Here is a 22,303-nt window from a genome sequence, read left to right as displayed (position 1 = left end):
ACAGTCAAGGACCTACCACAGAATAAACTCGATCCCCTCTGTGTTTTACCTTGAACAAGGTAACAGAACTGTATGCTCAGCATATGCTAAGCTGTAAGTAAGCTAGCACTACGGCTAAATCTGAATTTTAATTTAATTTAATTTATTTAATGCGCAAGTGAAGGAAAACTAGAATGCTTTTCTCTACTATTAATAAGCTCTTGCAGTCTACTGAATCTCTACCATCACACTTGTATTCTACTACTTTATGTTATTCTTTTATGGATTATTTTAATACAAAAATTAGAAGTATTCATAAGAAAATACCTGCATACAATGTTGGCTGCGGCTGCATAGTTCCCTTATTTCTTTCTCTGTCCACTTTCTCTACTTTTAGTCTATTCCTACTATTCCTACTGTTGATGAGGTAACCTGCACCATTCAGTAACTCTATTCTATACGGTATTCGTTCTAAAGCCTTACATAAACTACAGCTGGTCCAGAATTCAGCTTCACTTCACAGAGCACATTTCTCAAGTTCTTAAACTCTCTCCCAATATATATAAATTGATTTCAAAATCCTGCTTCTTATGTATAAGGCCCTTAATAACTTAGATCCATTATATCTCACTGATATTCTTCAAAGTCACACTCCTGTACATACTCTTAGATCATAATCTTTAATCTCTCTAGTGCAACCACGTGTCCATCTGAGGAATTATGGTGTCCACGTCTTTTAGTCATGCTGCCCCTCGCTTGTGGGACGCCCTTCCTCAGGACATTCGTAACAGCGACATTCTTCACGTCTTAATACTCATTCATTTAAGCAGGCATATATAAGATTGTATGTGTTGTTTAGTTGATTAGTTTAGTGTTTTATTGTATCTTTATTGTCTGTCTGGTTTGCTGTTGTTGTTGATTGATGATGTTATAGGGAGATTTGTAAGGTGAACTTGAGCATCATGAAAGGTGACTATAAATAAAAATGAATGAATGAAAAAATTTAAAGAAATACATAAAAATAAAAAAATGAAGTGGCAAAACAATACTGGGGTGGCATGGTCATATTTGCGACCATTTCTAAGAAATTTAGCTGCAGCATTTTGAACCAGTTGAGGTTGAGCTACCGCAAAACAGAGATGTCCAATAAACCAAACATGACTGTCTCGGGAGACTTTTCAGACAGAAACTACTTCATTTTAGAAAATGAACGAAGCTGGAAAACTCTCGAGGCAATGATGGAGGATACATGTTCATCTAATGTTAGCTGACTATAAATGAGAACATCAAGGTAGCATACACAGCTTGAATTAAAAACAGACGGATTTGCCCCGGGGTGGATTTATTACACACAGATTTATCACATGGACCAAAAATGATAATCTCAGTCTTAGAGTCATTTAGAGTTAAAAAGTTGTTGGATAGCCAAAGTTGGACATTGTGGATCAGTCGCATACAAAATAAAAGTTTTTGTTTACATAATATATGTGTGTATTGTGTATATTTTTTATGTATATGTAAATACACACACACACACACACACACATATATATATATATATATATATGAAAATATATACATGTATTTACATATATATGTTTAAATTAATTATATTATAAATTAAATTAATTACCTTACATATATAAACATAACATATTTTTCTAAAATGTATAAACGCATCTGTGTATTTGTACAGTATATACATAATAAGTAGTAAGACTGTTTATTCTGATGTGATTCATCACGATTAATCGTTTGACAGCACTAATTCACTTTTCTATTTATTTATTTATTTATTTTGATGAATTTTCATATTTTACTGTAATATATCAAGCCTGTGTCTGGGATAAGGTTTAAGTTATAAAAATCTACAAATAAAATGAATTAAAGAAATGATATAGGCATGGCAAAAGTTTCCAGGAACATTGCCTCTCTACAATTTCTGTAATGGTGATTTGTTAGTTTTAATAAATATCAATTAAATAAATAAACACACCCACACAGCCTTTTGCCTCTTCCCTAACCCTCTTGCATCCATTCCTCCCTCCCTCTGTGTTTCCACATCCAGTACCAGCTGATGTCACTATTGACAGATGCATCATTCCACGTCGCTGAATAACTGGAGGATATCATCACAAGCTCTGTCTGTCTGGATGCATCTCTATAGGATTATAGGACAGTGTACATGCTACTATTTTAACTTTATTGACTTCTTTTTTTTTTTTACCACACCTCCTCCTCTCGTACTTCCTGTGAAAGAGTCAGCTATGTTCTCCTCGTCCAAACCCTCCCTACTCTTGCCCTGGACCTCCATGGATCAAGCTGACTCGGACGCTTTGGACATCAGCACTAAAGTGCAACTGCATGGGGTTCTGTGGAAGAGACCTTTCGGGAGGCCCTCAGCCAAGTGGTCCCGCAGGTAATATTGGGCCCTACACAGTCCGTAACAAAAAAAAAAGCGTATGTACGATTATTTTATTAGGAGGATCTTTTCAGTTATTGTATTTTAGTTTGCTGTTTTTCATTATTTTGTAATTTCCCTGTGGAGATATACAGTGTATTTCTTAGCTTTTGTTGTTCTGGTCAGTAATGAAGTGGTGTGAAATAAATAATGTTATAGACTAGATACAGTGAGGCAAAAGAACAAGCTGTGGTTTTATTAGTGTTTTTGCTCATTTTTGCACATATTTTTTGTGGTGCCTTGTTGTGTAATGCACTTTAAAAGCTTTATAGCTTAGCTGATATTGAGTAACCCGTCATTATAAACTGAACTGATGCGCTTTTAAAGCTGAGTAAGTCAGATCCATGAGGACATTCTGTGCCGCCGGTGAGTTTTTGTACATTAGGATTCATCAATTCCAGGACAGATCAATTCCAGGGGAAATGAGCGAGAAAAGTGATGGTTATTTTGCCTTTTATGAATTTGTGAAGGAAGCAATGAATGGGTTTTCGTGTAGTGCTTATCTAATGGTCAGGATGTGCAGTGTTAGCTGTGAGGCTCTTAGTGAATTTCTTGTTGCTGTTTATGCTTTCATAACAGATTCTTCATCATCAAGGATAGTTTTCTTTTGTACTATGCTGAGAACGAGAAAAAAAGCTTTGAGACCAATAGATACTTCAACATTCACCCCAAGGTACACAGACTTTTACATTTGAGTCCCACGTTATTATTATTAACAATAACTGTGAGTACATTGTAAAAAATTATATATATATATATATATATATATATATATATATATATATATATATATATAACTGTGAAATGTACAGTTATAATGCAATGAAAAGTGAATATGTATTTAATTTTAAAAACATACTTAAGCATTATGATGCAAGCAAGATGTGCAACTGTTGTTGTACTGAATAAAAGCACAGCTGTGTGATGATGACTGCTCACTTTCATAATATAACCAAGCAATTACATACTGAGTAATGTAAGCAAAACATGTCCAATGTGTTCAAGTGTACATTTTTACTGAGCTTGAAATGTATTTGATCTTTTTTTCTGAATGTAAGGGGGTGATTCCATTAGGTGGATGCATCGTCGAGCCAAGAGAAGATCAAGGGATGCCATTCGCTATGGTTATCAACCATGAAGACTTCACAGTAAAAGCATTTTCTTCCTCTGTATTCTATTGTAATCTATTCATTTGGAAACCAATTCACCACAATCAGTTGGGTTTCCAAAGCTATATCAGAAATGGGTATATTTACAATGTTAATAATAATAAAACAAAATCTTAATGAATATCTTTCTGCTCATCCTGTATAGGGAAACATTGTCCTGGCTGCTGAATCCGAGCCAGAGCAGAGCCAGTGGGTGGAGATGCTTCAAGAGTCAGGGAAAGTGTGAGTGAACTTCTGCGAACATCTCTGTTAAAAGAAGAAGAAAGTAGTTAAAGCTGCGGTAGGGAACTGCTGACATTTGTAGAAAGTCATGCGCTCCCGGTAAAAAAACAACCAATCAGAGCTGCGGTCCGTAACTTTGTTTGTGTTCGAAATGTAGAAAAATGAACATAATAAGCAAGTACACCATGAATCCATTTTCCAAACCGTGTTTTTGGCTTGTCCTGAATCACTAGGGTACACCTATAATAAGTGTTTATATTCGGACTATTTTAGATTGCTTCGGGGGTACCGCGGCAGAGTAACCCAGTACTTTTGTGATTCTTCATAGACATAAACAGAGAGAAGTAGTTCCGGCTACGATGTTCTTCCGCAAGACGCAAGCAGTTCTGTTTATTAACCGCTAGAGCGTCAAAAGTTACCAACCTCAGCTTTAAAGCCTCTCTTGTAAATCCACAACCATACTTTAAACCAATTTCAGCTTTTTTAATATTTTAAAAAGTGTGTGTGACATTAGTGTTACTTTTGTGTGGTGGTGTGTATTTGTTATTTTTGAATTAAAGCACTTGGAAGAATGCTCAATTGGGTGAGGCTATGATTGAGAGTCTTGAAGCTCAGGGACTACAGCTGGCTAAAGAAAAGCAGGAATACTTGGGTATGGCCACATCTTCTTCTTTTCTTCTTTTAGTCAAACTTTCTTTCTTTCTTTCTTTCTTTCTTTCTTTCTTTCCATACATGTCTGATTTATGAAGAGTGATGTACTGTGTTTTTGTTTTCGTCAGATAAGCTCATGGAGGAGACTGAAGAACTGTGCTTGCAACGAGAACAGAAGGCGGTTAGCTTTCTATTCATGATTCCAACAATGTCCAGTTATGCTCTGTTCAGTCGCATTATGCTGTAGATTTGTACAGAGATATGTGTTGATATTCAGTCACCGCATGTGAAGTGAGTGATGGAGAAATATGCAAACGTGTCTGTGTGTGTGTGTCCATGTGTGTATCTGTGTTTTGCAGGAGCTGGAGAAACTGAATCAATTGCTGGAGGAAGAGAAGCAGAAGTTTGAGGAAGTGGTTCAAGAGCTGAGAACAGAGCAAGATCAAATTAAACTGTACGACACATCTTTTTAATATAATCTAGTTATCTACTACATGATGACAGATGTGTTATGCCGTAATAAATGGGGGTTGAGAACAGTCCAGCATTTGTATGAATTAAATATTAAGTTATGTAAAATCTATGCTGAACATCCCCTGAACCATTGTCTATTGATCTGTGTTGGTAGAGATATGGACGGTACCGCTCAGTGTCTGAAAGGAGTGGAAAATGAGAAAGAGGAGCTTCATAATCTTACCACGATTCTGCAGAAGTCTCTAGAGGTATGAGTCAGGAATGAAACATTTTAAAATGTAATATTGAAAAAAATAAATAAATAAATAAATCAGTGGACAGTCAAATTATCATTACCATATGTGAAGCACAAACAAATAAATAAACATGCAGGACTTATCTGAGGTCGGATTATTTCATGTGAGAAGAATGAGGCTGCATAGGATTGTATGAAAGACATTTTATAATGAAGTTCTGGCTTGAGGTGGGAAGTTATGCATGAGGTGAACAAAAAAAAAAAAAAACTCTGACTCTGTCTCTTCAGGAGTTATCCCAAGAGAAAAAGCGTACCCTCGAGCTGCTGCGAGAAAGAGGACAGGATGCGGCTGAAACAGGAAGTGATCGACGTGGCTCTTTAGATGCTCAGAATCCAGAGGTGCAGCTTCAGGGCAACCTGCGGCACATCGAGGAGCAGATGAAGAGCCTGCTCAGAGAGAAAGAACAAGCAGAGGAAAGGTGACAAAAACTGGTCAAGAAAAATACAAATAAAACTTGATTTGACCATTCTAAAGTCATTGTTTGGCCAGAAAGTGCTTCAGAATAAATGGACTCTTGAGACCATGAGAATGGAAATGTACATTGATCCCTAAACAAGCCAGACTATTGATTAGATGTGAATGAAGCACAAAAGGCAGAGAGTGGATTGACTAGCGGGCATGAGTGACCTCAAGAGCAGGATAGAAATAAATGTGACTTTTCTCTATGGTCCATTATGCACGATACAACAAATTTATAAATAACAACCTGATGAGATGCCATTGATTTTTGTTTACTTAGTTTAAAAAACAATTGTAGTTACGTTTCTGTTTACAGCTGCATCCTCTTTGTATTTTATCCCACCATAAAATGTACTTGACCTTCCATTACAAATTAAACTGAGGCAATATCTCTCTCTTAACCCAGAACTGCCAAATATATATATATATATATATATATATATATATATATATATATATATATATATATATATATATATATATATATATATATATATATATATATATATATATATATATAATATATATATATATATATATATATATATATATATATATATATATATATATATATATATATATATATATTTTTTTTTTTTTTTTTTTTTTTTTTTGGTCAGACCATTAGTAAAAGTGTAACTATGTATTATATCCTGTCTGTTTCAATCAATATCCCACATAATGTGCATATTTGTACTTTTGAAATGGATATATTGCATTCTGCATTTCAGTACAGTAACCGTTATCTAAACCATTGCCATAGTTTACATCAGCTCATACTAACAGAGTACACTGTTATATTGAAACATGACTAAGCAACTTGATCTTGTTTGTGAGCAATGACACAAGAACTGATATGTTCATTGACATAAATACTTAGTTTTAAGAGATGAGCTAAAGGTTTTGAGTAAATTACAGGCTTTTAAAGTAAATTCATTGCGTGGTGCTGTTTGTACGAATTGTTTTAAGAAATGGACATACTTTTTAGCAAACACTGTATTAAGGATGATTCGAGAAATGCACCACAGTTGACTGAGAAAAACTGTATTTTAAAATTCATATTGAGTAGTTTTAAATATAAAAAATAGGTAGTATTTAGTAAATACTGTGTAGTGTGCAGCAATTTGTACTCTGAATTAATTAAACAAATTATGATTTTTTTAAATGCATCTTTTAAGCAAATTTTGCTGTAATTCATGTACAGGTCAGAATGCTAATATAAACGAAAAATAATTTATTTTGTACTTATACACAGAGAAAAGTGAGCGGAAGACAATCCTCTGCAAATATAGCATCCCTGGCAAACTCCACTCCAGCGCTCTCTTTCCTATCGCTTTGTGTTGATGGCAGTCAGCCAGACTTCTCTCTGTCGCCCCCTGCAGGCTGAAGGAGAATGAAAAGCGAGCCAAAGTTCTGCAGGAGGAGAGGGAGTTTTATTCTTCTCAGGCTCAAGCTCTCCAGCAGTCTCTCACACAGCTCACCGCAGACAAACAGCACACCGAGGAAGAGCTGAAGGTGCTGAAAACTACTTCCTCTAAATCTAAACATTGAAAAAATGCTCGCTATTCTTTTTAGGGTGCTATAATATGTGTTTTAATGAATAGTGTTATAATGGAATATATATATCACATTACCTCTTCATGCATCTACACATCTACTATCACTTTTCACTGATATAAAAATCAATTGAAATTCTATAAAAACCCATGCCTGTCTCCTCCTTCATACCTCATTTATAAAATGAATCTCCCTTAGACTCTGTCTTCATAGTATACATTACATGTTGTTTGTTTGTGTGTGTGTGTGTGTGTGTGTGTGTGTAACAGGCAGAGATGGAGTCTCGTGTGGAACTGGAGTGTAGGCTGAAATTGGCTGAGGAGGCTCTGCAAGATCTAGAGCAGGGTCTAAATGCAATAGAACGCACCCATGAGAGGGACGAAAGAATGAAAGGAGACGTCAGCCATCTCCGCAGTAAGTGCATTCCATTAGCCATGCTGTATACTGTGTAGAAGATGTTTGCTATCATGTCAATATCAAAAGAGTTGGGTCACCCTAAAATTATGATTATATATATATATATATATGTATGAAACCTGTGAGGTTTCTGTCCAGTTTACCAAAACTTAGAAGGACCAAACATGTAATAAAAGCAAGAAAAGAAAGAAAGAAAAAATCCTATGAATGGGGCATTTTAATTTAAGTTTTGTGAAGAAATAGTTTCTGACTGTGTTTACCGTATGTTGAATGTTTGTGTGTATGTGTCGATCATAGTTTTTTGTAAAAAAAAAACAAAAACACAATATATATATATATATATATATATATATATATATAAAATAAAAATAAAAATCTTAATTTTAACTTTAAAAATGCTAAATTAACAACATTCATTGTTACTTAAAGGGACAGTTAACCCAAAAAATTAAAATCCAGTCATCATTTACTCACCCTCATGTTGTTCCAAACATGTTTAAGTTTATTTCTTCTGATAAACATAAATCAGATACTGTATATACTTTAAAGAATGTTGTCAACCAAATAGTCAGCGGTAGCCATTTACTTCCACACTATGAAAAAAATAGATATACTATGGAAGTGAATGGCTACCTAACTGTTTGGGAATCAAATATCTTCTTTTGTGTTCAGCAGAAGGAAGAAACTTGAAGGTAGGAGTAAATTTTATCCCTTTAGATGTTGCAATTAATTCTCAGCCAAACTTAAGAAGTATTTATCACTGTAAGCCTAAAATAAATGGACATTACCATTTAAAAGCAAACTAATTACAATTTTTCAATGTCAAGTTGGTCCTAAGGGAAAAGGAAATTGCAGTACCAATTTAAATCGCTGTTGGCAAACCCGGTTTGGATGCACTTAACTTTACAAAATTAGCATTTTAATTTTTTCATTTATTTTTCTTAACTGGAACGAATACTAAAGGAAAGGCAGCCAACATCCCAGCATGCCTAGGAACTCATTCAGTGCCATTTAAAAGCCTTCCAGAATTCATTTCATAAAGTATGTTGTAATAATATCATTACAAATAAGGGGTTTAAGCATTGATTGATAAGACAATGAACCAGCTTCATGACCGCACCGACTACAGCTTCGTGTTTTTGCTTTATGGTTTCAACAAGCACTCTTTTTGCACTGGTGAGAGGGTTTTTCAATTTTATAAGCCCTTTTAATCCAGTTATCTAAATTATTTTATGATGATCATATATCTTGATCAAAATGCAGTGGCTTGGTAACGTTTACTAAATTGCACGCAAACTTAATGTTGTGCGTCGTACCTCCAGAGTTCTTTGAGGAATGCATCTGTGCTGCGGAGATTGAGGCCAAGTTACCGTCCATCATGAAGAACGCAGTGTATCTGCATAAAGCTGCAGCTCGACGCATCAAAAGTTGCCGTATCCAGAGACGGGCCTCCAGACAGCACTGGTGTAAGTGTTCATGTAGATGCACGCATGAGGAAATGAGTACCATTAGTGTATTCAGCTGACCTGTGCATTTACAGTATATAATTATACTATACTGAAAGACAACAAAATATTAAACTATTATTACAATAAAGTGATTAGATTTGTGTTGATGTGTTTAAAATTAAGTAACAGTTGCCATCAGCTATTTATTGTTGTTTTTACAAATATACTATGATAGACACTAATGCCACATATTTTGTAGAGTTGAACAAATGGCTTAAATTTTTGGTTTATTATTTTACTCTAAATAATTTGACTTGACCTTCTCTTGTCCTGTGTGCAGTGAAGCACTCTCAATCCTTTGCCTCCTCTCGCGGTGCCTCCTCCAGTCTTGAAGAGTTGAGAGAAACTGCCCGGCGTCTGACTTCAGAGACCTACAAGATCATCACCCGCCAGAAGAGCGTTCAGTCCCAGGACTAACAGTGTTCTGACTGATGGACTGATGGAGAGACGGGAAGTTGTTTAGCCATCCTGCTCTATGCTGTCCAAGTGTGCAACTTCTGGTGAAAGTTAGGCATTCATAAGTCAGTAAGGGAAATCTGCACATTCAATGTGCTGTCATACTTTAGGACTGTGTGTCCTTCTTATTGAGTACATGTGAATGTGAAACACTGTAGGATAATAAAACTATATGAAATGTCAAATATGTGTTTTAGTGAGAATACCTTATCTAAAACGGCATTTTGATTTTTTTCTTTATTTTTACACCCAATAGAGCAAATAGAGCATTTATTAAATTTTTCCCGTAGGGATTAATAATAATAATAATAATAATAATCTTTGTTAAACAGTTACTGTATAAGCCATGTACCAATCCAACCGGTCATGAGGTGAATCACAACAAACTTTGATTTGTAAAAGTATTTGAAAATCAGACAAAAAGACAACAGTAGAAGGCTATATAAGCCTGAACAACAGCTTTAATGAGGAAAAGAACTACAATCCCATGAAGCATTGCAAATTACATAATCAAATTAACAATGATGAACTAAACAATCTATAACATAACAACATATTTACTTGGGAAATACAGTTGAGCCAAACCTGTCTATCACAGGACAGAGATCACAGGATTTCAGCTAGAACCAAGTTTTGACAAAATATGTAATCGCAAAAAAAAACAAAAAAAAAACTTATAAAATCATATAAAACTGTTATGTCCAGAAGCATAATACAACATAATAATTCTGATTTTGTATTTATTTATTTAAATATAGTATGTCATTTTCAAAAACTGAATTGTTGGTTCTCAAGTAAAGAATCTCCCTGCATGTCACTTAATAATAAACTAGTAATACAGGATCTGCACCCTACATAAAGCATATTTTCATTAGAATAAAAAAAAAAATGGTGCAGAGACAAAAATTATTTGATGAGATATACTTTTACACATAAAATGCTACAATTATGTTTATGTCACTGCTGTCAAAGTTCACTCCAACAAAATTGATATGCTTAAATTGCCATTTTAATGAAACAATCTGTTATTTATTAATATGCAATTGACACTTGCTTTGTCATTAGCCCTAAGAAGCTTTGTTATGAATTACATTCATAATCCTTTTTGTCCATCTTCATGAATTTTAGCTTGATTATTATTCAACAAGATTCTGCTTCCGTTTAAATGTAACTCATGATACAATAATGTATAAAGATGAAATTGTTCCTTTGGGCTTTTATGATTTTAAAAGTGATGTTGATATGCCATCTGGATATGCTGGAATTAAAATGGCTTCAGTGTTTATTAAGACTTCCAATTACTTCCTGCCTAGCTGAGTCACTGCCAGAAAGCGAATAAGGATCTGTGATCAAAGTGAAACCTCCAGTCTCTTGGGGGTTATTTTTTACTGAATCAGGCCACAGATGTCAACATCATCATCTTCTCCACTCCCAAACCTGCGACAGAAGAGACAAACCAGATAACAGTCAATTACTGCACAGAAACTTTGCATTACAGTCTGTTAAATAAATGATCAAGCTGCAGTATCCGACTTGCTTGCACTACAAATTTGGCATGATTTTGACAGAATAGTGTTGTGCAGTTATCATGCAATAATCATCTAAAGAGCCTGTGCATAGAGGCAAAATGTGCTAGCCATAAAAACAGTTTTTGTCCAGGTTGTTTGACTGCTGTACAGTACAAAAAAGCCTGTGACAGATGGCTGCCGTGACAAGCATCAATGTGGGTTAAGCTCTCAAAGGAATTGAAATGCCTGCTGCAGTGCTTTTCTCCCAGATATCGATGTGAGCTCGCCTCCAATCCTATCGTCTAGATATGTACAAGCATGAAATGGCATTTTTAGTATAATGGGTGAATAGCGTCCTGTGTCTTATATGTTATATTCCTATGCCTACTCACATTAAAACAATAATGTAGCCCTCAGAAAAAAGAATATTTGTTGTATTCAGTCAAATATTTCTGAATAGTGATTGCATTAATGGCTTGACAGTATACAGTACAGTTTATACTGCACTGTAAATAATAAGATGGTATTCCATTCTGAACATGCCTATGAGAGGTAGTATACCAAAAATGAAATTAGCATGAAAGAAGTTAGCACACCTGGAGGAATGCAGGGGGTGTCAGTATGGGTTTGAGCCCTGATGGGTCTTTTGCTGAACAAAGACTCCTGTGCTTCATCAGCCATCATCAGCACACTGTGCTGAGATCATTCTTTGTCATGTCCTGACCCTAGGATGTAATGCTGGGTCAGCATTTATCTAGAGTTTAGTTTACACACAGTCATGGCTCACTCTCCTGCGGCCTAGATTTCAACAAAACAAGAGTCTCCCTCAAAAGATTTACTCCGGGAGAAGCATCCCGTCCCCTTTTCTTTGTCTTCTTTTTAGAAATAAAGCCACTCTCAGAAAGAAGCCATCACTGTTGTCTTAGTGCCAAACTTCCTTGTAAACAATGAACTCTTTATATACAGTCCTCAAAGCAACACGGCTGCCAAGTTACAAAAAAACAATCATGCCCCGACATATGATCATTCACACACAAGCACAGAGTTCTCAGATTAACATTTAAAAGATATAAATACAGAAAAATATTTCTTTAAATGACATGATGAAAATGATCCAGCATCAGGACTAAATGAATGTTTATGTACAACACTTGAGGGCATGACCATCAATATTGTTGCTGTAGTTTGGTGATGAGGTTAGCATGTAGGCTCAAGCACAACTTATTTCTAGACAGATGTGCATGGAGAGAGCAATTAGGTTGCACACTTGAATCGCTCACTTCTCAACTATATTTGCTTTTAACTGAGCCTCCAGGGCCATCTTGTCAAAGGTGCGCATGTTTGTCTCTTCACGAACACGATCGCGCACGTGGAAAGATGCACGCGCCACAGATCGAGCACTTTCCAACACAGCACGTTTTTCTCTGAAAATTTGTTCACTTTTTTCCAGTTTGCGCTCAATGGACTGCAACAGTTCTAGGCGGCGCTGTTTCTCCTCCTCTTCTACGCGTTGACGGTTAAGCCTTTGGAGTCTTTCTTTTTCCTGTCGGCTTTGCACCACTCGTTTGGCCTTCTCCCGTGCCCGCTCTTCAGCTACTTGAGCGGCTTGTTGTGCTCGTCTTTCGGCTTCCCTAGCCTTTGCCTCCATCTGTTCCTTCTGCTGTTGCTCGCGTAGCTCAGCGGCCCGTCTTGCTTTCTGTATCTGCTTCTCTTCTCGCTTAGCTTTCTCCTTTATCTCTTGCCCACGTTTTTCTTGTATCTGCTCATAGTTCTCCAAAGACCTACTTAGCTTCTCTTCAGCTATTCTCCGTGCTTCTTCACGCTCGTCCACTTCTCGACGTGCGATCTCTTGAATAAGAGCTGCATGGCGCCTCTTCTCGGCACGGTTGAGTCCTCGACGCTCCTCTTGAATTTGGTGCTCTCGCTCCTGACGCTTCAGCTCAGCGATGGTCAGTTTCTCCTTAAGGAGCAGCTTCTCTTGCTCAAGAATAGCAGTTCGCTCCTCCTCAAGAGCTTTAAGGTTCTGCTCTTGTAACGCCTTCTTGTGTTTTTCCTCACGAGCGGCCTGTTGCAATTTCTGCAACCGGCTACGTTCTTGTTGCTCGGCCAAGTCTTTCCAGCGCTCCTCACTTTCCAACGCTTGGCGAAGTTTTGCTTCTGCAGCCTCACGCTCTTGCTGGTTAAGCCAGCGCTGCCGGGTAGAAACCTGTGACTGCCATGCACGCTGGCACTGCTGCACAGCTCTCTGTTTCTCTCGCTCTTCGCGTTCCCGTCGTAGCTCCTCTATTCGCCGCTCACTGTCCCATTGTAGGTGTGCTACGTAGCGTGTCTGGCTCATTATGTCCTCCTCTTGGTACCTGGCTAGCATTAGTGCAGCAATCTTTCGGTCGCGCTCTGGAACAGCTTTAAGTCCTCGCCGTTTCACTTCTTTCACAATGCGCTCCACTTTTTGCATAGTCTGTGGAGAATGGCTTAGGTCTCCCAGGCTCAAACTACGACCCATCAGGGAGTTAAAGGTAGCTAAAGTGCGGGCACGAGGGCTTGATGTCTTAGCCCAGTGATCTCTTGCCCCTTCCCAGCTATAGGATGAGGAAGCAGATTCAGAGGAGGTACATGTGGTAGTTGTGGTGTTCGTCGTTGAAGCAGAAGAGGAACAAAACGTGTCACGCCTCCGTTGCAAAGACTCCAGTGAGTGGCTTCTGCATCTAGCCTTTGATTTGGAGATGATGTGCCCGTTATGCTGTGCAAACGTACTTGTAATGCCATTGGCAGGGCTTTGGACAGCAGATTTTGACACTATCGGGGCAAGTGAGCTTGGTGTCCTTGGAAACGAAGAAGGTTTTGGTATTGATCTGGGAAAAGTGTTTGGAGCCTTTCTATGAGCACTGGCAGATTTTTTTGAGCCCCGGCTTCCTGGAGCTGACTGAATCGATCGTTGGATTATTGAAGGTTCTGGACCTTGAAGTTTTCCCACTGATTCTACTTCAAGGGGCTTAGACTTTTTTGCAGAAGTTTGTTTAGCAGTAGAAGCAGAGTTCACTGGACTGGCTTTAGAGATGGAAAGAGAGCTGGATGTGGACACTGTAGTAGCTTGTGCTGTTGTGCTTTTAGGGACTGTTGATGTAGACTGTTTTTTGGGTGCACCGCTGCAAGTAGGTGTTATTTTGGGGGATGGATTTGTTAAACTGACATTGGTTTCTTGAGACAATCCAGCATTTATAGTTTCCTTTGACTTCTCTGAAGCCAGTGGACCAGCATTATTGTTCAGAGCTGCCTGCAGAATTCGCCTCTTCTCCTCTCTGATAATCCGCTCTCTCTCTTCTCTGCAGTGTCGGAGTTTAGCATGTCTATCCCGCTCATATATCTCAAACATTCCTGTCGCGACACGCATACTCCGGCCAGGTGCTTCACGGGCAAAATCAGACAGTGGACGAGGCAGAAGCTCCACAGGTTTCAGTCCACATCGTGCGCATGCCTCGAGAGAGCGAGGGCTTGTCAGTACATACCGACTGCCTTCTGCAGCTGGTGAGTCGAAATTGTAAAGGTCCAGATGTAGTTTTGGCTCTTCTGGTTGACTGTTTTGCTGCTGGCATGGTTCTTGAGAGCTCGGTACAGGTTCAGTACTGGGCTCTGTCTGTGGGCTGGAATCCACACTAACATCTTTCTCTCTATCATCACCTGGCTCAGGTAGACATGGTGCTTCAGAGGCTGTAGCGGGGCTTTCAAACGTGGCCCCTCTGAATTTACTCTGGTCATCAGGTTCCAATGGGTCCACCATGGTTCACTGTATAAAACACAGAAAACACAAAAATGAATACAGCAGTGTGTTTCAATAACAGTGCTGGATAACCCACAAGCAGATTTGTGGAATCACAGAGATTATTATGTTCTGTCTAGAGATCAAGGCTTAAGAGTGCTATCTAAGGTTGAGGGAAGCCACAAAGCTTGCACATGCATGCATATTTTTTACGCTCGGCTTCTGTATGTGATGACAGTTCCTGCCTCAGGGTAATTACATAAGGTTACACATGCATGCTGGCCAATATTAAAGAACGCATCCAGCTGCTATTTTGGAGTCTGTGATTCAGATGCAGTCATGCATGTATATAAAACCATCTCTCATCTCTGCACTCTACATCTTCTATCTATCTATCTATCTATCTATCTATCTATCTATCTATCTATCTATCTATCTATCTATCTCTAGTGCCTCTAAACCTAATAATGCAGTTACTGACTCAAAAAAATGACATGCCATATTTTAATGTAAAAATTATGTAATATTCGTTTTCGTTCACTGCATTCCTGTGTAGGCTATGTGTATCGCAAGATTCGATAAACAACATGGTTTAATAGGCCCCAATAAGACATATGTTGTTTATAAAAGTAAAGAAACGCTGATTTCAAAGTGAAGACACATATACTCAAAACCTCCTCTCATTTCGCAGATGGTTTCTAGAGAAGATGTTTTGATTTTACATACAGTATGCGGTCCCTATCACATTCAGCGCACTGATATCTGATTAGATGAATGCGCTACAAATCACTTGCCCACAAGAACATAGGGCACGACGATATCGCCAAAAATCAGGACTATAAAAGAGTCTTACCGCTATTAGGGCCCACTCATTCAGGGCGGATCAGGCCATTGGTATCTCCCCTCTTCTTCATCAAATGTGTTTTAGATTCTGTGGACGGTTCTCGTATGTTTTTTCCTTCAGCAGTCAGTCTCCACCTGCTGTTTGACTCTCGCATCTTTGGCCGTGAAGTATCCGTGCTCCGCCTCCGTGTGACTGCGCTCTAAATATACCGTACACTTCCAGCCCTTTGTCCCTCTGTCATGACCATATTAACGGAGAATGAACGGTTTTGCGTTGCTGTCGTGATGAATATGCTCATGGATGGCATGTGCTGTGTATTTCATTTATGGATATCGGTGTTGTATATAGGCTACATAGCGTAGAAAACAATATAGGCTAGTATAGCCTACTGTTTCTGCAAGGGAAAGAGCAATAGCAATAATAATAGTCTACTTATAATATTAATGTATTATTTAAAAAGGTATTTTTTCGTTGCTCATTTTGCAAATGAAACCTTTGAAATTCAGCAGCGGTTATTTTGGAGAAAATGATTCAGTCAGCGGCATCTTTTCAATGATGTAACAAGTATATCTATACACTAGGGGGCGCAATATGCACAAAGATATCTTCAAAGGTTTTCAATGAACCCTACATGGACACTCAAGCTACTCTTTAGAAAACTAAATATAAAATCAAATGATACCTGCAAACATCGATTACCACATTTCCCCAGAACTAGTTTTCTTTTTTCTTTCCTTTTTTTTTTTTTTGCAATCACAGTTGTTCCCAACTTTGGGTTTATGAAATCATTGTATGAATTCCCCAGCAGTTCACCAGCAACCAGGTGTAAGACGGGACATTATCTATTCACATATTTACTGAACCCTATTTTATCCATAAAGGTCAGATTGTCTTTTGTCACAAGATATTGTGAAATGTTTTGATTAAAAACAGTTTGCCTACAATTAAATGCCACTTGGTTAGGTAGTTTATCTATTCATAGATCTATAAGTGTATCTTAATTGTATAAGGGAATAGAGGGAAGCTGAGAAATCAAACCATGATGGATGAATTTAAGATGATTTATGGTTGCTTTGTACAGCTTTTTCAAAACAAGTGTCCAAGTCCTTGTAAGACGAGCAGTGAAAACAACTTTCCATTAATTGACTTTTAGGCCACAAGAATTTATGAACATCATTATATCCATAATTGTGTTGCTGTTATGTAAAATATAGAAATCCTAATGGCCTGGTGATGATGCACAATGCATGTTAACTAACTTAGTAGCATTACAAACAAATACTGTCTACTGTCTAATGTACACAAAAAAAAAAAAAAAAAAAAAAAAAGCACTTTTGATAATTTTATGGTTCTTTTTGTAGCTTGATAGCACTAATCCTAATTCACTTTCATTCTACAGAAAACACGGCCAATACTTTTTTTCAAGAATCCACTTTTCAGGTCTGGAATGACATGAAGCTGAGTAATTAATACAGAATTTTTCACTTTTAGGTGAACTATTTCTTAACTGTCCAGAAAGTAATGTCACAGTTGAAGAAATCTAGCCAAATTTCATGAGATCCATCCATTAATAACAAATATTTCCATTATCTGTTGTGCTAAATGAAATTCGAAAACAAACTCAGGATGCGTTTGGATTCCATGAGCGTCCGGAGAGACTTTTTATAGAATAGGATTAGATAACTGGAGGGGGAGTCTGGTGCTGACCCACTAAACTTCTGACCCGGTGCGAGTTTAATTGACCCCGTCCGTGGACTCCCATCAGAAAAGCTGTGAGCATGGGGTGACAGCAAGGAACGTGCAGGCTGCCTTGTCATTTGAGGGCATGAGATCTGAGGTGGGGGGGTTTATGGGAGATATAGTTCACCAATAGTATGCCCCCAAAACTGTGCTGGGGTCAGAGAGAGGTGAGTTGCATGGTATCACGATGGAACTGGGGTTATGTCTGATGGAAACATATGGAAACGTTTCTATGCCTTAATCAATACCTAACAGGTTTTTGTTGCAATTTTAATTTTTTTCATCTGGATTGCATTTCACTTATAAGCACCATTTGCTGATGGAATGACATCTCCTTCGTGAACAATGATGTCATGTCTAAACTACTGCTAATAAATAGAAAGCTGACATACTGGAGTGGAACGCCACGGTTTTAAACTATGATTATTCACATAATCTAGTAATCAAAGGCTATTTATAATTAATTAGACTCAAATGTTGATTATTGGATTTTAGAAATAATGCATTGTGGCTAGATAATCCAGCTTTGGTCAATGTCATTTGAAATGATACACTGTATTTGGTAAACATGCGAATTTGATTATTACACAAGAACATGTTATCTTTCCTCATAGGACTTTATTCTGGATAGAAAGTAACCAACGGAGCCCAGCATGTCCACACTGTGAAGTCTTCAGCAGTTGGATCATTGTTTGTAGACGCTTACTGCAATTTGACTTGTTTTGAAGGACCAAGCTCCCTTCAGCTATTAATAAGGTATATTTTGTGTTATTAACAGCAAAGTAACCCAAGTGTCCTCCCCTTCGCTGAATTGTTCAATAATGATTTAACAGTGTTTGAACAATAATGTAAGGAAATAAAATTGCTTGCAGGTGCACTAACAATTTGTTTCAACCTCTTTGGGTGAATGACAAGAGCATGACAAAAACCCAAAATGAAAACAAAGAAATAATAATTATATATACAGTATACATACATATATATATATATATATATATATATATATATATATATATATATATATATATATATATATATATATATATATATATATATATATATAATATATAATGATTTATTTATTTTATTTGTCAAGAAGTCTTATTTTCACCAAAGCTGCATTTATTAGATTTTTATTATTATTATTATTATTAATATATGTTATTTCAATTTAAACATTTTATATTATTAGAAATGTCCAAATAGTTGTGGTGTATAATATATATATGAGCTGGGCAAGTTAACACGTTATTATCGTGTTAACGCATTAATTTATTAATTATATTATTAATGCCGAAAATAATTTTTTCCCGTGTTAACGCAGTTTTTTATTATTATGAAAGTCCGTTGCTAACTGGCTCAAACATGCCTAGTGTGAGCACACCCTAATTATTCTCCTGCATCCCACACACATGAGTCTCTACCCACCCATCAAGTGTTGTCCTGCGCCACACTCTGCTGTGATGGGTCCTGCGATCATGCAGGTCTTTAATATTAAGGTGCCTGTTATAGATTATGATCGAGGCTTTAGACTCTGAGCATAACCTGTTTTTCTATAACAAACTATGAAATATGTTCTATAAAAACTTTAATGTCCTGGCAGTGACAAATTGCTTGTTTTACATTGAATTTAATTACATGAATGTTATAAGTTGAGATTTAGGCTACAATAAATATGTTAACTGCTACTAGGTAAAAAGAAAACTGCTGTAAAAAGCACCTTATTTGTTTAAAGTGTTTGCAAACCAAATGTTATCACACTTTTGTTCATAAAGCAGTAGGCCTACATTTAAATTTAAAAAAGTGCACAAATCACTACTTTTGAATGCATTTTTAGTTTTGTGCATAACGATGTGATTAACTGCGATTAATCAAAGACAATAATGCGATTAATCGCATATAAAAAATAATAATAATCGTTGCCCAGTACTACTTTTTACTCTTTTTTTTTATAGAAACTTTGATACATTTTTCTTTTCAGTACTCTTTTTATGAACAGTAATTTTTAAAGAAATCTTTACTGTCACCTTTGATTAAATGAACTACATCCAGACTTAGGACCCAGCGTCCACCTGGCAGGCCTGTCCTTGCGAAGACCGGGACCTCTGAATGCCCCCAGTTCACATTTCTAGCTTGGTTTTGCCAACAGCAAGGGCCACGCTTTGCTGACATTTTGACAACTCTGCGCTCTCGACCCCTTGCTCCCTCCCCACCTCCCCCATCGGGCTGGCTCTTCGGTGGGGTGAAGGTCCCTGGGACCAAGCTGTTAATTCAATCAGGAGGGTGGTATGCTCAATTAGGCACTCATAAGGGCCCAGGAAGGGTCTGGGGCCCCAGCAGACCCCTGAGAGCCATTAATTGTGGATGACATTGTGTAAACACTGGGGTGAATAGGCGGTGCAGGTGTTGGACACACTAGTCGTTGGACACTGTATCAATGGTTCTTTTCACACCCCGCTTTCCTCTGAACGTTCTCTTTTTTGGAGTCTCAGATACTTTTTCTTATCGTGGTTGAAGGATAAATTGAGGAGGTTGATCGATTGATATTTGCGTGTGTGTTGAGAAGTATTCTTCAAAGATGACCTCAAGGAAAGTGTAAAAAAAAAAAAAAAAGTCAGTGGCTGGACCATCTGAACTCTTCGGCCAGCCTGGAATCACATGACTTCTCCAGATACGGGAGCTTGTGAAAATCGCAGCCAGTACATGTAAAAGACAAGGAATTCAACAAATGAAAGCCAGATGAGGGACTTTAAAGTGAAAGGGCTCTGCATCTGACCTCGCATTCTCTTGTTTGAAGTCCTCTCCCTGTCCATGTCTTTTCTTCATTTTTCCACGATTAGGTCAAACAGGCACTTGAGAAATGCATGAGAAATATGGACAAAGATGTATTGAGCAATCCTCAGATCTGAAATGTCTTGTTCTATGAGTCCCTACACTCACAATGTTTCATCATGAAGTATGGCAACAACGACAGAGCGACTAGGAACACACACACACACACACACACACACACACACACACACACACCTGTAGCGATGTGAAATCACATATTAGATCTGAGAAATGTTTTCCATTGAGATTACACTGTCAGCCATACACATTATTTATTTAGATGAACTGATTACAATTTATTTTATGACTTTGTTCCAGTGTTTTTACATAAATAAGCACTGATAATATTAATTAACTACATGTATTAACTGGTTATGCTTAGGGTTTTGTTGAAGGTTAATTGCTTGTAATTATGCATAATAAAAGTCAATATTTAAGTCAGCATGTAATGTGTAACACCATCACCTTAAAATGATCGTTACCCATTCATTTTGTAATTTTATCAAATTAAATAATTATTACAAGTTAAGCTCAATCGACAGCATTTGTGGCATAGTGTTCATTATCAATTAAATAAATAACTCGTCCTATTAAAATAAATATTGTGAAGCACTTAAGTACTGTAAGTTGTACAGAACGTGAAATATTCCTTTAACATGCACTCAAATAAATAAATAATATATTTTTTAACACTCAGAGTACCAAACATTTCTGAATAGAAAAAAAGGAAATATATCTATAGTAAAATATTTCATAGTTTAATTAGACATCTGGTGAGGATATTTATGCCTTGAAGAAGACAATTGCTGTCAAAGGCATTAGCTGCAGGAATCTCTCAGGACTAGCGTAGCAACTTTACCGTCTCTGAAAGCTGGTAAAACCACAATAAAGCTCGGTCCAGATGTCTAATTATAAAAGCTGTAAATGGGTTTAACAGCAGTTCGAACCACACAATTTAAAGTACAAAGGTATTAAGGACACTTAACATGAAGCGGCCCTGTCATGGCTATCTCAGACATCATAATAAGATAAGGGTGGGGGGAGAGACCTCTCCACTGTACTGATGTGTTGATTAAAGCCACGAAATGTGCATAGCCTGGCAATAATTGCGTTGGAGTCGGCGGGGTGCCCGCTGGTTTAGGCTGGCTGGTCTTGTCTACAGACACCTGCTAATTTTCTGTCGGCTTTGCTTGCTATAAACAGACAGTGAACCGCCACTGAGGATCTGTGGAAAGGGTCGGTGTGATAATTGGGCAGCACAGCCCTTTTCAGCTTGTTTGCCCTCTCTTTTCTCTCTGGCCCCTGTCAAACATTTGTTTCAAGTCCAGCCAAGTGACAACAGCCGTCTGTGTTGGTCAACGTTTCTCCAACAACAATTTTTTTATTTTTTTTCACACGCCAGAAAGCGGCTTTGTTTTGTACGAGGACATGGTTAAAGGAGCGGGAAGGAGGAAAGTGGATACAGGACATAAAGTGATCTCGTTAACATTCCATTAGACACTCCTGTCCCCCCTCACCCGCAGAAGAACTTCACACAGTCCCGGCCGGGCAGAGACCAGCTGGCGTGGGGTGGAACGCTGCAACACGACCGAAACCCTGCGGAGAGATTCCAATGGAAACCTAACGGCACATCCACAGAATAATCACTGAGAGCTGTACCACATGGAGGCAGGCCTGAGCCCTGCGCCTCATAGCCTCTCTTTCTCTCCTTTTTTTTTTTTTTTTCTTAAAATGCCTTTCATTAAAAGGTAGAGTAATACAAAATATGTTTTAAAGAAGATAGGGAAGTGGATCAAATGAAATTTAATCAACAAACAAATCAACAAATCTATCTATCTATTAATAATTTTACTCTCCCTCTCTTTTTTTATACATACAATAAATAAATAAATAAATAAATGGGGTGGCAAACAATCATGTTAGCTAATAATCAGGTTATATCTCCAGACACAACCTGTAATACATTTTCACTT

The 22,303-nt window shown here is 37.4% G+C and overlaps 2 protein-coding genes across 3 annotated transcripts; one reads left to right on the top strand and one right to left on the bottom strand.

The window, feature by feature from the left end:
• Positions 1-2,038: 2,038 nt before the first annotated feature.
• On the top strand, positions 2,039-9,827 carry LOC113117883 (pleckstrin homology domain-containing family D member 1-like). Its single transcript, XM_026286796.1, has 13 exons — positions 2,039-2,398; positions 3,020-3,113; positions 3,499-3,588; positions 3,755-3,831; positions 4,392-4,483; positions 4,611-4,663; positions 4,842-4,936; positions 5,111-5,204; positions 5,480-5,670; positions 7,094-7,226; positions 7,538-7,682; positions 9,008-9,151; positions 9,474-9,827. Exons 1-13 carry the CDS (start codon positions 2,073-2,075, stop codon positions 9,608-9,610), a joined length of 1,671 nt encoding a protein of 556 aa, XP_026142581.1. The 5' UTR covers positions 2,039-2,072; the 3' UTR covers positions 9,611-9,827.
• Positions 9,828-10,083: 256 nt separating this feature from the next.
• On the bottom strand, positions 10,084-16,034 carry LOC113117024 (coiled-coil domain-containing protein 177-like). Of its 2 annotated transcripts, none has more exons than XR_003294117.1 (3): positions 15,768-16,033; positions 11,754-14,941; positions 10,084-11,086 (listed from the first exon to the last, which is right to left on the bottom strand). XR_003294117.1 is itself a non-coding variant. In XM_026285382.1 (3 exons), the coding sequence occupies exons 2-3, from the start codon at positions 14,933-14,935 to the stop codon at positions 11,035-11,037; spliced, it is 2,550 nt and encodes an 849-aa protein (XP_026141167.1). In that variant the 5' UTR covers positions 14,936-14,941; positions 15,768-16,034; the 3' UTR covers positions 10,084-11,034. The 2 variants fall into 2 exon arrangements, 1 of the variants encoding a protein (XP_026141167.1); XM_026285382.1 differs by having other exon boundaries at positions 12,438-14,941; positions 15,768-16,034.
• Positions 16,035-22,303: the final 6,269 nt, after the last annotated feature.

Source organism: Carassius auratus, chromosome 17 (assembly GCF_003368295.1).
Source record: "Carassius auratus strain Wakin chromosome 17, ASM336829v1, whole genome shotgun sequence".
NCBI lineage: Eukaryota > Metazoa > Chordata > Actinopteri > Cypriniformes > Cyprinidae > Carassius > Carassius auratus.
Note: the sequence above shows the minus strand (reverse complement) of the source record. Positions and strands in the feature narration are given on the sequence as shown.

Excerpts from the sequence above, each read along its gene's own strand:
- LOC113117883 (XM_026286796.1), top strand. The coding sequence starts at position 2,073 with ATGCATCATTCCACGTCGCTGAATAACTGGAGGATATCATCACAAGCT. Across the intron at positions 3,589-3,754 it reads TCAACCATGAAGACTTCACA|GGAAACATTGTCCTGGCTGC; the intron begins GTAAAAGCATTT and ends CATCCTGTATAG. Across the intron at positions 5,205-5,479 it reads TTCTGCAGAAGTCTCTAGAG|GAGTTATCCCAAGAGAAAAA; the intron begins GTATGAGTCAGG and ends CTGTCTCTTCAG.
- LOC113117024 (XM_026285382.1), bottom strand. The coding sequence starts at position 14,935 with ATGGTGGACCCATTGGAACCTGATGACCAGAGTAAATTCAGAGGGGCC. Across the intron at positions 11,087-12,437 it reads AAAGCAAATATAGTTGAGAA|GTTTGGGAGTGGAGAAGATG; the intron begins GTGAGCGATTCA and ends CTTCTGTCGCAG.